The sequence below is a fragment of the Ascidiella aspersa genome, chromosome 1 (assembly GCF_963924565.1).
Source record: "Ascidiella aspersa chromosome 1, kaAscAspe10.2, whole genome shotgun sequence".
In the NCBI taxonomy this organism is placed as follows: Eukaryota; Metazoa; Chordata; class Ascidiacea; order Phlebobranchia; family Ascidiidae; genus Ascidiella; species Ascidiella aspersa.
The window spans coordinates 24,394,420-24,408,131 of NC_139447.1; the positions used below are offsets into that span (position 1 = coordinate 24,394,420).

The 13,712-nt window shown below is 35.6% G+C and overlaps 1 protein-coding gene across 3 annotated transcripts; it reads left to right on the top strand.

Annotated features, from left to right (window-relative positions):
• Positions 1–2,556: 2,556 nt before the first annotated feature.
• On the top strand, positions 2,557–11,143 carry LOC146168432 (uncharacterized). Of its 3 annotated transcripts, none has more exons than XM_083383323.1 (7): positions 2,557–3,911; positions 4,195–4,302; positions 4,898–5,711; positions 5,953–6,078; positions 7,117–7,310; positions 8,288–8,389; positions 9,481–11,143. In XM_083383323.1, exons 1-7 carry the CDS (start codon positions 3,719–3,721, stop codon positions 9,540–9,542), a joined length of 1,599 nt encoding a protein of 532 aa, XP_083239449.1. In that variant the 5' UTR covers positions 2,557–3,718; the 3' UTR covers positions 9,543–11,143. The 3 variants fall into 3 exon arrangements, with proteins under 3 accessions (XP_083239449.1, XP_083239450.1, XP_083239451.1); XM_083383324.1 differs by having other exon boundaries at positions 5,956–6,078; XM_083383325.1 differs by lacking the exon at positions 5,953–6,078.
• The last annotated feature ends 2,569 nt before the right edge of the window (positions 11,144–13,712 follow it).

Sequence of the window (13,712 nt, forward strand, 5' to 3'; positions counted from 1 at the left end):
GTATTATACAAAGCCAATAATGAATATTACACGACGAACTGATAGTTTCTAAGGCTAGCATTACAACTGAACTAATACATATATACGTGATAATAAAGAACTGCAGCTACCCAGTAACCTTAAAACTGTTTCATTTCATTATGCGGCCCTATTCCTGAGTTACTGGAAGGTTAAAAAAGTATAGTGACCTGCAAAATAGAAATATTAGTACAAAAATAACAATGCCTAACATAGACGCCGCACAGTTACTTTTCTAGGTACGATAGCTGGTATGTAACTCAGTCAGTCCAGCAATGACTATTATCAGTTGCGAACTTTCGTCAACTATAAATGAAACGGTTGACTGAATACATCTTTATTTTTGTTTTTTCATGGACATAAAAAACAAAAATCAAAAATCAAAATCCAACGTGATTTTTGAATGAAAGCTATATAGAACAAACTTAAGTGAGATTAATATTGAGATTCTATCAGTACATTAAACTTTCTTAATAAATCTTGTTTTTAATTAATAAAAATAATTCTGCAAAAATAACCACAATGAATTGACCTGGAGTTTCCAACTACCATCAGTGCAAATCATTGTTTTAATATTTCAGATGCTTGTCTTTATCGACATTATTGTTTTTCATTTTTTAAATAAATAAATTCATTGTGCTGAGTAACTTGAATAAGCTGCTCTGTTCATTTTAAAACAGTACTATAATTTAACCTCACAACTATTCGTCGAGGAAACCAGTTTAATATGATTGTAAAAGTTTTCAGTCGATGTAACTATTTTTAGGAAGTTTCTGCACGTACTGAATGTTTTCTGTATTTTTTTTTATGCTTTATTGTTTAACTTAACGTTGGTTAAACAGGCAACTGACACAATTTCTAATTTACTGAGAAGTAACATGATTTGTGGCGCTGGTCTTTTAGAATCCTACCACCACGAAACGAGTTGTCAAAAACGAAATTGCAAGAAATAAATATGGGAGAATAAAGGGAGCGGGAGAATAATTGGCCTTGGTCTAGAATGCTACCACATTTATTTTACCACTCATGAAACAAATTGTTGAAGTTCAAATGGCAAGGAAGACATAAGTAAGAATAAATATTATAATAATGCTTGACCCATGCACCCATAAAAAAAATATTGTTAGCAAATATCAACCCTGGAACAAAAATGTGGTAGGATTCTAGACCAGTTAACCCACCGTCACTCAAACACTAACCTAAATATAGTGGATTCTAGACCAGTTTCAACGTTATAAGGTTTGTAACATATATATATGTAAAATCACAATTTCAGTTAGGTTCACTTTGCGCATCAAACCTTAATGCTTAGTAGTTTTATACCAGGGGTCAGCAAACTGTCCAGTTAAAATCTTAGAAACTTACTTTCAGTAGAATTACTGCTTTAAAATGCAAACCATGGATATATGGCTATATCAACTTGGTATTAGATTGGCACTGACAACACCATAGGCAAAAACTATTGATCATAAAACTAATGTGTTCAAATAAAAATATTGGCAAGTAAAAAACTTATTTTGTTTTATTGTATTTATGTGATCAAACTATATAGTACTATATACTGATATATTATTTTTACTAATCCACTTTTTGCCTAGTTGTTAAAGGTTTACAGGCAACCGAAAGTTTATTGACATTTTTAAATTTTTTTATTATCATTTTTGTTAATGCAAATGGTATAGTTACCTATGTTGCAAAAAACTCGAACATAAGGCATATCATGCCTACTCACGATTTGAGTTTGAAACCTTTTTGTTAGCATGTCGGGCAGTGCAATATATATAAATATAAGTTATTAGATACAATAGTAACAATCCTTACAAGCTATATGCTCATATTGTTTTACCATTGTATAGGACCTTAGTCACTCCAATGCTTGATATTCTTCACAAGCAAAACATAGAGACCTTACTAAAATACAACAAGTCGCAATGAGTTATTTCTGAATGAAATATCTCTGAGGAAGAAACAGCTCAACCTGAATTTTTCTAAAATATAACTAAAAAAACAATTCTATTTTTAGGGTTTATATGAGTATAAGTTGGCTCCCCACAATGTCAATGCTGCTTTCTTTATTAAAGCAGAACCAAAGCAAAGCCATAAATGACCACACCCCTAAATTTTGTCTCTGGCTAAACAGCCAAATAAAGGAATTATAAAGCCCACAGGAAATAGGAAATAATATATTTAATCCAAGCCATATTACAGATTGTAGGTTAACAAAATATTTTTTTTATCAAATAGCAAACTGAACTAAAAATCAAGTTATTTGGGTCCAACCAAGTTTTTGAAATAGAAAAATAGTTTACCACAATTTTTGTGTTTGTATGTAATTTAAGATGTCCATATTTGCACTGTCTTTGGCTTTTAAAAACGATTAATTAAATGCAATTCAAAACACATCCATATTTTACAATATGTAAGTATTCTACAGCATAGGTTGTGTTTTGCATTGCATTTAATTAATCGTTTTTAAAAGCCAAAGACAGTGCAAATATGGACATCTTTTTATTAACTACAGTGTCTGTTTAAAGCGACTTTCACCCTAATACTCATTGCACAATTTTGACGACCACAGGAAGTGAAATCAGCGTCCCACACTATAACAGTACATCATACAGCTATTGTCTTATATCAAGATACAACAATTTTACTTAAAATCTTGTGAAGGATGGCTAGTTTTTTTAATAACTAGTCTTTCATTCTGGCTTTAAATATTTTCAGAGTTAACTTACTACTATGTGAGGTGTGCTAAAATTATTATATACAACAATTTTTGCTTAATTTTATGGTAATTTTGGAGAAAGGCAGCTGCATTGTTATTTATTTTGACACAGGCAAAATTATTTTCAGATTTTTTTGCAGGCTACACACAAAAGACTGAACTTTATGCTGTGATTTTATGTTTATTTGATTTGTAAAACTTTCTTAACTTGAATGAGTATTTTTTAAGTTTTCTTTATTTGGGTGAAACACAAACTCTCTACTTTCAAAATGACCCACCAACAGAAAAAACTTGATATTAATAAATTAAATAATGCGTTGTTAAACTGTTTGGACCACCCTAATATAGGCATTAAATGGGGTTAAGAGTATATACTTCTACAATATAATTTTTGGGTTTTTTGAAATGCCATTGTGGATGGGCTATAATTTGTGCATCCATTTGGCTGTGTACTTATAAGTAAAACAGATCTTTCATTTCATTCAAATATGGATTCTAAACAGTATATATAGTATGTAAAATGTGTTTGTGATTGATGACACAATTTTTTTCATTTATCAACTTGGTTTAAACTAAAGGCTAAGTATTAAATATTAACTAGGTAAATAGTAGTCATTTATAAAGTTTAAATGCAACCCACAAGACATTTAAGACTGTTTGTATTATCAACCAAAAATGTTGCTGACCATCAGCCTAATTTAAGAAAGCAGGGCGCTTTAACAAAATAAAGCATGGTTAAATCTAAATTGAAAACAGTACTTTTTATCAAGTATGTATAAAATTGCTAATTGGAACACTTTGTTTCTGAGTGTTAGTTATAACACACCATCTTTCAACGGTATATATATATAAATGAATTACATGTACTGTAGTGTCCAGATCTTAAGTGAAGTACAAGTTAGCAAACAATCTTAGTATTTTGTGAATGAAGATTAAATTTTTAAGTAAGAGGTTTGATAGATCAACGGCGGAATAATGCCTATACCGCCTCCACCGCCAATGGGTTCCATACCCCCTCCTCCCCCTAGTGGGAGTGTATCTGCTGCACCTAAGTTAAACAGAAATGAAGCGAAGGGTCGAGGTGCAATGTTATCTGACATCAACAAGTTCAAAGGAGCAAAACTAAAAAAAGTAACAACAGTCGACAAAAGTGGCCCTCTGCTTGAAAGTATGTTTATTTTATTATATTAAACTCTTATCTTATATGCTAATTGTATATATTTACAAAATGTAAGATTTTCATAGAAATATATTTATTCTACAAAGGTGTCAGAACTGCATTGCAGTTGATTAATCCTAAAAAAATGTTCGTCCATTCTATTCGAGATGTTTTTTAATTAATTTAAAAGAAACAAGTCACATAAATTTAAAGTGGCCAGGGAATCTTACCAGCAATTAATCTGGCTAACCCAATATTTACTAGAACAAAGGGGTAATTTTTCCGTTTCCAGAACCCAAAGGTGTGGGAAGAGGAGCAGGAGGAGGTGGTGGTGGAATGGGAGGAGCAGGAGGACTTTTTGCTGGTGGAATGCCAAGACTTCGCAAACCCGGCAGTGCTGGTAAGCTTGGTTCCCCCAAGTGTTTAAGCAATCAACAAAGGGAAAGATGTAGCAAGATGTACCACAAACAAATGGTTCATCATTGTCAAAATGTATAAACTACGATAATGTTACTCAGGGCCACTGGTGTCTATTGCCCCTGAGTTTTGCTGTTTAACTTATCATCACCTTATTTTTATACCTTGATTTAGTTTTTAGTAAACTTTTTTGGTTTTGCAACTCGTCATCTCCTCAGGTATCTACTGTATAAACCAGTGATTCTCAAACTTTGTGACATTGCAAACTATTGTGCCTCGAGAGATTTACAAGTGTGCTGCGGAACTTTTTGTGGTTTTAGAGAATAACAGATTTATATTACAAATTGGCATGCAACCAAACATGTGAGACTTATGTGCACTATCCATGACCATGAGATAACTGATACGATTCTGGTACCTTATTTACATACTACATTATGTTGTACTTAAGGTGATAAGTTGTAAGTTATAATTGAATAGTTTTTTTTTTTTTAATTAGTGTACCGCAGACTGAAAAAGTGTGACAACCACTAGTATAAATACTTGATTCCGTTACTAATAATACTTATTCTTTGTAGGTGGTGGCGGTGGAAGTCCGATGCTACCACCCGGACGTACTTCAAGTGGTGGAGGGTCGATGAGAGGCCCTTCACCCAGACCACAATTTGGTAGTCCTAGAAGCCGAGGTCCACCACCACCAGGTGGTAGCATGCCGCCACCCAATAGTGGCGGTCCTCGGTTCGGAGGCGGAGCAAACAGTCCAAGATCTTCATCTCCAGGTGGTGGACGATTTCCGCCCCCACCTGCCAATAATGCCCCACCACCCCGTCCCAGCTATAACAGCAGCACTGTGGGAAGATCAAGCGGTCGCAATTTTGGTCCCCCACAACAGAATACAGGAAGCTTGAGAGGTTCCGGTCCACCCTCAAGAGGGGGATTCCCCCCTCCACCACCTTCTGCACATGGACCACCAGGTCGCGACAGTGGACCACCTCCACCACCGTCTAGAAGTGGAGGACCCCCCCAACTACGCCCATCAAGAAATAGTGGTCCACCACAACCTCCGCCATCACGGAACTCTGGACCACCTCAACCCCCTCCTTCAAGGGGTGGACCCCCGCCTCCTCCACCGGGAAGAAACAACCTTCCTCCTCCGCCACCTGGTGTGTCCAATGCAAGTTCACCGCATCGTAGCGGCCCTTCACCACACAATGCGCCTCCTCCGCCGCCACCATCAAGGGATACTGGTTCTCGGCGCACGTCATCGATTCATGGCGGCCCGTCACCACCTGCACCTCACACATCTACCTTGCCTACAAGGCAATCGCAAAGAGGACCACCCCCACCACCAAACCGTGGAAACTCAACACCAAATGGACCTAGTCATGATAGGTATATTATTATGTTTTAATATTTTAAATGTGTGTTACATATTTTGTGTGATTGTTTTTAACTTTTTTATGTTTTCCTTATTTTTTTTATTTAATTTAACCTAATATCTATAGGTGATAAAATATACTTGCTAACATATTTCAAACAGAATTTTTTAACCTTATGAAGCATCATCTACTTGTTTCATCAAAATGACTGGCCCCATTACACCAAATGCGCCATAATTGCATTTTGTCAAAAGTAGATATATACCCCCTGTCCCCAACAACAATTCCTTTCGAGGCTCTGGGTCTCGAGGTTCTATACATGACCGATCCCTCCCTCCACCTCCATCGCCTCGAGTTAATTCCCACTCCACAATTGGAAGGTTTGTTTGTATGGTTGGAACGTTTGCCATGCTTCAGCATGGATGCAGCAATCACAATACCACACTTACATGGTCACTACTCTGTCTACTCATGTACTCTTTAAAACAATAGCTCTCTTGTAACCGAATGGGCATCTGTAAAGATGCCAGTTTGGGGAGCCTGTTGTGCTAACCAATGTTTTTCATGGGTGTTCTTCTTGGTGCTTTCTATTTATTGCTGTGACATATCTATCCACTCTATCTACATCCATATCAAAATGTTAAGTTATTTTATCAGACATCTGGAATACAATATGTTTGCATTTGTTGATATTAATATGATTTACCATTTTTAAAGAATATTTTAAAATGAATTTAATAGATTTTACTTTGTTTTGGTATTCAACTTTGATTCATTTTTTCTATATGTGTTCAAGGGTCTAAGTATTTTTTTAGTTTAAATTCATAAATTAGTTAAAAAAATTGTATAGTGAACATTTTTCACATGGATCTAGTGAAAGGTTCTAACAAACATCTAAAATTTAAGATTTTGGTATAGAAAAGTGCATGCCAAGAATTGTCTTTGCTGTGCGGCTGCATGACTTAAATATAAAAAAAGTTGCATGGTATGCATATTACGGGTGATATAACATAAATGATAAACTAAAATTACTAAAAATATATATTAGAAATGTTTTACTGTTTTAAGTGTTGCCATATTTTGAACGTACATAAAACATTTGAACATAGCTTTTTGTGTGTGTTCTTATTTGCTGTTATTTGAATTGTGGTGTTATAATCACATTTTGTAGTGCAGCTATGAAATTATTTTGTGTTCTGTTTGCAGTTATGCATTTGAATCCTTGTTTTCTAATGTATTTCTTACACCCGATAGACTTAATTTGTTGTAAGATATAGTAGTACAATATTACAGATAAAGTCTTCTTGATAAATTTGAAATTTTTTTAGCATGGTTTCGTTGTATGCATTTCATTTTCCATTTTAACATATAAATAGCTATCTGCTTTCTAAAAAAGTTAATTGACCGGGTTGTTTCAGGAGTTCTGCTCCACCTCCCCCACCTTCTCGGCCGATGGACAACAATAGAGGTCCCCCACCACCCCCATCTCGAATAATGGACAACAATAGAGGACCTCCACCACCTCCATCAAGGCCTAATAACGGCATGCCACCACCGCCTAGCAGCAGAAACAGTTCTGTCAGGAATGGACCACCAATGCTTTCTGAAGAGGGTAAATGTTTATAGCAAATCTCTCCTAATTGTTCTACTTAGCGCAAATCTGGAAAGGAATTTAATTTTTGCAGCACCCTATCTTGTATTCGTTAACTTAAAATGCAAATATAAATATATTTCCCCCAGTTATAGACCAGGGTTGAGCAATCTTTTCATGTATAAAAAAATTGAAAGGTTTAAAGAGGTACATAAAAAATGGCTTGTAAAATGAATCAAAGCTCATATTTTAACCATCATGAGGGAGTGACCCCTGGAGGCCACAACAAAATTTCCAAACGCCTGAGAACAAATAAATATTTTAATTTCTTGGTTCTTTAGAGCAGCAACAGTGCAATGTTACATCAGGGTAAACTAGTTTAATGTGGGGGTTCTTTAGAAAATATTACCTATAAAAATTGATTAAATAAATGAAAACAGGGTTTAAATATGAGGTACACCTCTATCATTTTGTTTAATATTACTCTTCAAAGAGAAGAGCCACAAGAAACACGTCTGTAATAGACAGTTAACTTATCCAAATCCATAGTTCTTGTGTCATATTTAAAATCTTCCAAATAATTATTTAGCCATTTTATTGTATCATTAAACACAACTCATTGAGTTTGCAATTTGCCTATAGTTTATTTGCATATAGTTTAGTTTTCCAATTAATATTAACACCTAATGAGAGATGGGGATGTATCTACTCATTTTGCATTATGAAAAGTATATCATTTGAGAGAAAATTGTGTGTTTAGATATACTTTAATACAGAATTTATTTTAATATTTTTAAACAAAATTAACCTAATTTGTTACTTGACACAATTTATTTAATAATATGTTTCATAGTCACAATGATCAGCATTATCCAGCAGTGTTTTCAGATAAATAGAAACGGTTGTGTTCATATTATTTGACAGTTTATTGTTTTGGTTTTCTAATTGCAAATGTTTTCAAACTTTAATCACAACCAAAATTTTATTTATTGTTGCAGATGATTTTGAAAACCGATTTAACTTTAATCACAGTCTTCCCCAACCAGAGCCATTTCATCACTCTCCAAAAACTTACCCAAGTCAGAACCCACGAAAATCTGGTAAGCCACCATTTAGTAAGCCATGGATTACAACGAAACACCTAAGCAACTACCTATTTTTTATATACCTATTAACATATATTCTAAAGAAATACAGGTTTAATGAAAAATATAAATTAAAAATATGTTTGTTGTTATTTTAAATTATATTTAGGCTAAGTATGACATCTTCTTTTTTGTTCAGTAATCATCAAAACATGTTGTTTTATTTTAATTTTAGTGTACTTAGTTAATCAAGCATCAAGAAACATTCCTACAGTTACTAAAAATACTTTAGTATCAAGTATATGCGATTTCGGAAAGTAACAAATGAAGTTTTTCACAACATTTAGGGTTTTAAAATTCTTGCTTTCAGTACTTAGACTGATTTTGGTAAACCTTTCCGGAGGCAGCATGTGTATTTTAGTAAAACATTTGTTTAACTGTAGAATACCTACGTTTATTTATTTTTTAATTACCAGATATGTTTATGAATGTAATTTAGTGCAAGTTCACCAAAACGTTAAAATAAATGGTGGCGTGAAACTAGAAATGATTTATATTGTAAAACAAATTAATTAAACCTAAAGCATAAACATTATATAAAAATAAACATTCCCTAGTTTGTCCGAATTAATTAGCGTTCGTGCTTTGTTTCAAGTTTATTTTACCAAAAGCCCATGCTTTTGCGCCTTTTCTGTATGGTGTGCATTTAGCAGGCTGCGCATAAAAACGCGTTGGTGCAAGTCACAGCAGTCGCATCATGCAGTGACGCTTGTGTGTACTCTAGGACATAATAGGACGCACGTCATTTAGCTGAGTTGACTAATATAATTTATACATCAAGTAGCTCTGACAAGGAATGTACATGCGGGACTTTAAAAATACAAATGCAATCGTGGAAGTCTTTTTTGGGCATATTGTCCGCAAATTACTCTTAAAAGAAACTCCTATCGATAAAGCCAAACCAGTGTATGTAGGGCAATTTAAAGCTGTATAGGTGTATACCGTAAAATCTGTAAGGTGTATAACGAAAGCCTATCGTATAGCGTCCTATAGTAAATAAATGAATAGCACCCTTTCTCCCTTGTCTAGCGTTGCTATTTTTTCAGCAGGCGGAAACAACCGACGGGTGCCCAGCGCGCTGCCGCCACCTCCACCGATGCACGCCTAAACTGTGCGTTATGGTGCCCGAACAGATTTGCATGTCGTCATGCGAACATTGCCTATATTGGGCAAAAAGTCTCAAAAGCCTACAGCGGGTACTTTCGGCAACGGACTTCACGCCTCTACTGCGTCAATAAGTTGCAATACGCCTTGAAAGGCTGCGTTTGAAGTCCCGCGCGAATTCAAAAGCTATTATTTTCTCGCAATGTTCCACCGATCGCTACTGTGTTTTATTTCGTTTCTCTCTTAGACCACAGTTGTCATTTTCTCATTTTAAACCCGATTTTTGTTCAAAAGATCTTGTGAAAAACATTTGCGCCCTGTGCCTATGGTGTAATTGATATCTGGTTCGGAACACTCGAACAAAATTCTGTGCTTATATAAAATAATCTCCCTCACTCGTTTTTTCGAAACTAGCGGACTGGTTCTATGCAAAAATATTAATTCTAAATTATACGTTAACACTTTTTATTAAACCAATTCGGTTAACTTAGCGTTTGTTAAATACGACTGTTTTTTAGAATAAAAATGTTTGATTAGCGCTTTTTCTTAACATCTTTCTCTCTCTTCTTTTTGTGCATGCACAAATATATTTTGATTATTATGCTCGTTTTTTCGGGTTATGTTTTGCCATTTGCCTTTGAAATGTATACTTAAATTTGTCACATTGTTTCCATCAAGCAACAAATCACGAAAAATACTTGTTCAACCTCCTTTTTATTGGCATTTCCTTACGACAATCATTGATTGAAACTTAGTTTTGGCATCACGTATTGCCGTGTTGGCAGTGTCTCGTTCTATTATATGTGACCAAGTTATAAAGTTGACTCTTCGCTCTTAAATCCTCTTCAAGGTCCATGTTGCTATCGGCCTTTCGACTTTATATTCTAAGCCGCGCTCAAGCAATGCTTGTTTCCAATTATTGTGGCGCCAACAAAGACGAATGGCGTGATTTGCACTGAAAGTCATTACGCATATTAATTTCACGTTTTTGCTCTCGTTGATAAATGTTTACTAATCCCTGTTGGGCGTGTTCCCTTGCCTTTATTGGTGTATTATTATCCGCCGTGTTTTTTAGTATCTCACTCTTAAGCAAATCGGCTCTGCGGTCACGCATTGCGCGTAATCAAAAGTGGACCTAAGCTGCAATACATTAGTATTGATGATTGCGTTAATAGTTTTTATCGCCTTTTAGGGCATGACTCGGTTTATCGTTTTATCATTTAATGTGGAGCATTTAGTTAACCCCGTACGTTTACTTTAAATATGTTATATATAGATATAAATATGTGTTCAATATAATCCTATATGCGTACAGTTATTTGTAATCGCACACCAGAGGTTTCAATAAGGACCACTAGTGGCCTAACAACGTGGTTAGTTTTTGGCCAGATGTTGGTGTTGCGCCTAAATTGATTTTATGCCATTGTTATTCGTTATAGCGTCGCTGCTTCTTGACACGGAAGTGCTCGCCCTCTAACGTTGTATAGTTGTGTGTTTGTTTCGCGCCATTCGTTGTTATTCACTGCGCTAACTTACTTAATTCGTCCCCGCTCTTCCGATGTGCTCTTCCGCGCACATGGCGGCGACTTAAACTACATAGAATAAACCAAGAAAGCTTGACTTGTTGCCGTTGTTCCAAGTATGTCGTGTGTGCTTGTGAAGGGGTTTGTAGAGGTAAATAGGAGTGAACAGCAGAGGAGAAATAAGGATTTTTGTTTGAGGAGTGATTGTTTTCAGAGATTACGTCACAAAGTTACGCCAAAACCTGACATCGCAATGTTACGTGAAACAGTGACGTCATGAAGAAGTAACCTTAATAACGCCAAACAGAGCATTTATTCTGTCTATTGACCAATTTGTGTCAAATCTGTTTTCCTCAAATGCTTACGAGAGGATATGGCCTTTCTCGAAGGTCCCTTTTGTGCCCATTAAAGCGTAAATGAAAAGTAAAACTTCCATCCATGTCGATTCCTTGCATTTTCTCTCTGATATTACTACCAGCAGATTCAAATAAGTTGTAAACGAGCACCAAGGCGCGTGTTTGAAGTTACAGTAAAATTTGTTGTTTATTTAATTAAACTGGTAGTTTATTGTATTGTGTATCTAATGTTTTCAGCATGGTTTGCGAAATCATTTAAGCGAAACAATAATTTAATTAACTTTAATTTGAACAACTATAAATCGAGTTTGCTGAAAATTGTCTTGTTTATAATATTTGAAATTGCTGATTGCTTCAAAAGTATTGCTTTGAGGGGGAAACAAACCTATAAAGCAACACTTTACACCAGGGACGCCGGAGTGATTTCAGGGCAAGGGGGGCGACTTTTTTGGTAAGAGCAACATAGACCGCAGCATGGGCGCCCGCAAGGGGGGGCACTTGCCCCCCCCCCCCACTCGAATTTCAAAATGCGATTATTAGCTTATTAGCATTATATTTAAGTGTAATATGTATATTAAGCACCGCAGGCTAGCTTAGCGAGCCAAAATATTGGGGGAGTCCCCCGGAAAAAATTTTGCGGCCACGCCCTCTAGATTGGCTTAAAATGGTACCAAAAATGTTTTAACAAATGTCAACCATGTCATTTTACGATTTTTTTTGCATTTTTCCGTAGCTTTCCGTAGAAAGCAATATATCATTTTTCATGAAAAGGGCACTTTTGCCCCCCCCCCTTTCCCCCCTTAGCAAAGGGCAGGAGGGGCGCTTGCCCCATCACCACCCCCCCCCCCCTCTCCGGCGTCCCTGCTTTACAGTGGTTATTTAAAAAAAAGACTTTTTGGTAGACAACTGATCTATAACGCCACGGTATAACGACCAACGACATAGTAAAACCAAAAGTGCAATAATATCTGTGGCGGAATAAATCTTATTTGGGCTTTAATCCCCCCAAAAAACTATGACTGTATTGGGTCAAAGTAAGGATAAATGTAAACAAAGGCGATAAATTTAGCAGCCTTACAATCATGCAAGCACACGTTTATCAATACGTACAGTATAGGATGGGAACACACAATAAGACCTGCAATGGACCAATATTCAATTGTATCATAACATAGCCTTAAGACTAACGACACAATGAAAACAAATGCGCCGTAATAACCACATCAGAATAACGACTAAAATCATCTAAATAGGATCTAAACATGGCGTATAATGGGTGGGGTGAGAAATCGGGTTAGCGTTGAACCTTATAGGAGAGTTACGGATAAATTTAGGGGTGGGGTTTGGGATTTAGGCGATATTAGAACTATTAGGTAATAGTCCTCTTTTGGTCTTATTTCGAGCTGTGTTTTATTCCGACGTTGATGTTGTTCTAACTTCGGTCTAAATTCGGTCGCCCTTTAAAAGAGGGGTTTGCAATCTTTTTCTAGCTGCGGCCCCAAGCCAAACTCAGAAAGCTTTCGGCGGGTCGTAATAACTTTGTTCGGACCATCTTGTTATTAATAAACATTTTTATATCACAACTTTTTTTTGGGGGGGGCAACAATAGTTATTTTTTGGAAATTTGAAAATGGGTCTAATAAGACACAGGAAGAAGACGGTGAATGCGTGTTGCGTTTATTTGGTGAAAAATTCAGTCCGCAGGCCGGCACCATAATGGCAATAAACAGGGAAAATGAAATACTTAATTGTAAACACGATAAACATAATCGTTAATCTACTTATGGTGTAATCTGGATTGGGCCGTTCAATTTTTGATGATTTGTTCATATTTGTTCAACTCTTGATGATAAGCTCATATCAATAAATTCGTGCGAAGCGCTATAACATGCAGTCACGTATACTAAGTTGTTGAAACGGTCATTGTTTAAGGTTCATTTATGCAAGCGGCTAAATTTAAAAAAAACAACGAACTATTAAATCATATATGCATGGAAGTATATGATTCAAACGAATGACTTTTTTGAAAAGTAAAAAAATAATCGCCCTACTTATAATGATATGGATCTATGTTTTACATGACCTGGTGAATTCACGATCCTGAAAATGTCATATGAGGTGGAACTTTTTGTGGTTGATATAGAAACCCAAATGACACAAATCAGTTGACCTACACCAGTTTTTTCTATAGATTGGTTGTTTTTTGCCTTAAAAGGGGGATATTATTTCGCCTAATGACAAATTTTAAACAACCAAATTTGTTGCGCCTAATTTGTAAATAAGAAAAATATCAAC

Coding starts and splice junctions, on each gene's coding strand:
- LOC146168432 (XM_083383323.1), top strand. CDS start 3,719: ATGCCTATACCGCCTCCACCGCCAATGGGTTCCATACCCCCTCCTCCC. Junction 6,079..7,116: donor TCCCACTCCACAATTGGAAG/GTTTGTTTGTAT, acceptor GGGTTGTTTCAG/GAGTTCTGCTCCACCTCCCC. Junction 8,390..9,480: donor TCAGAACCCACGAAAATCTG/GTAAGCCACCAT, acceptor CTATTTTTTCAG/CAGGCGGAAACAACCGACGG.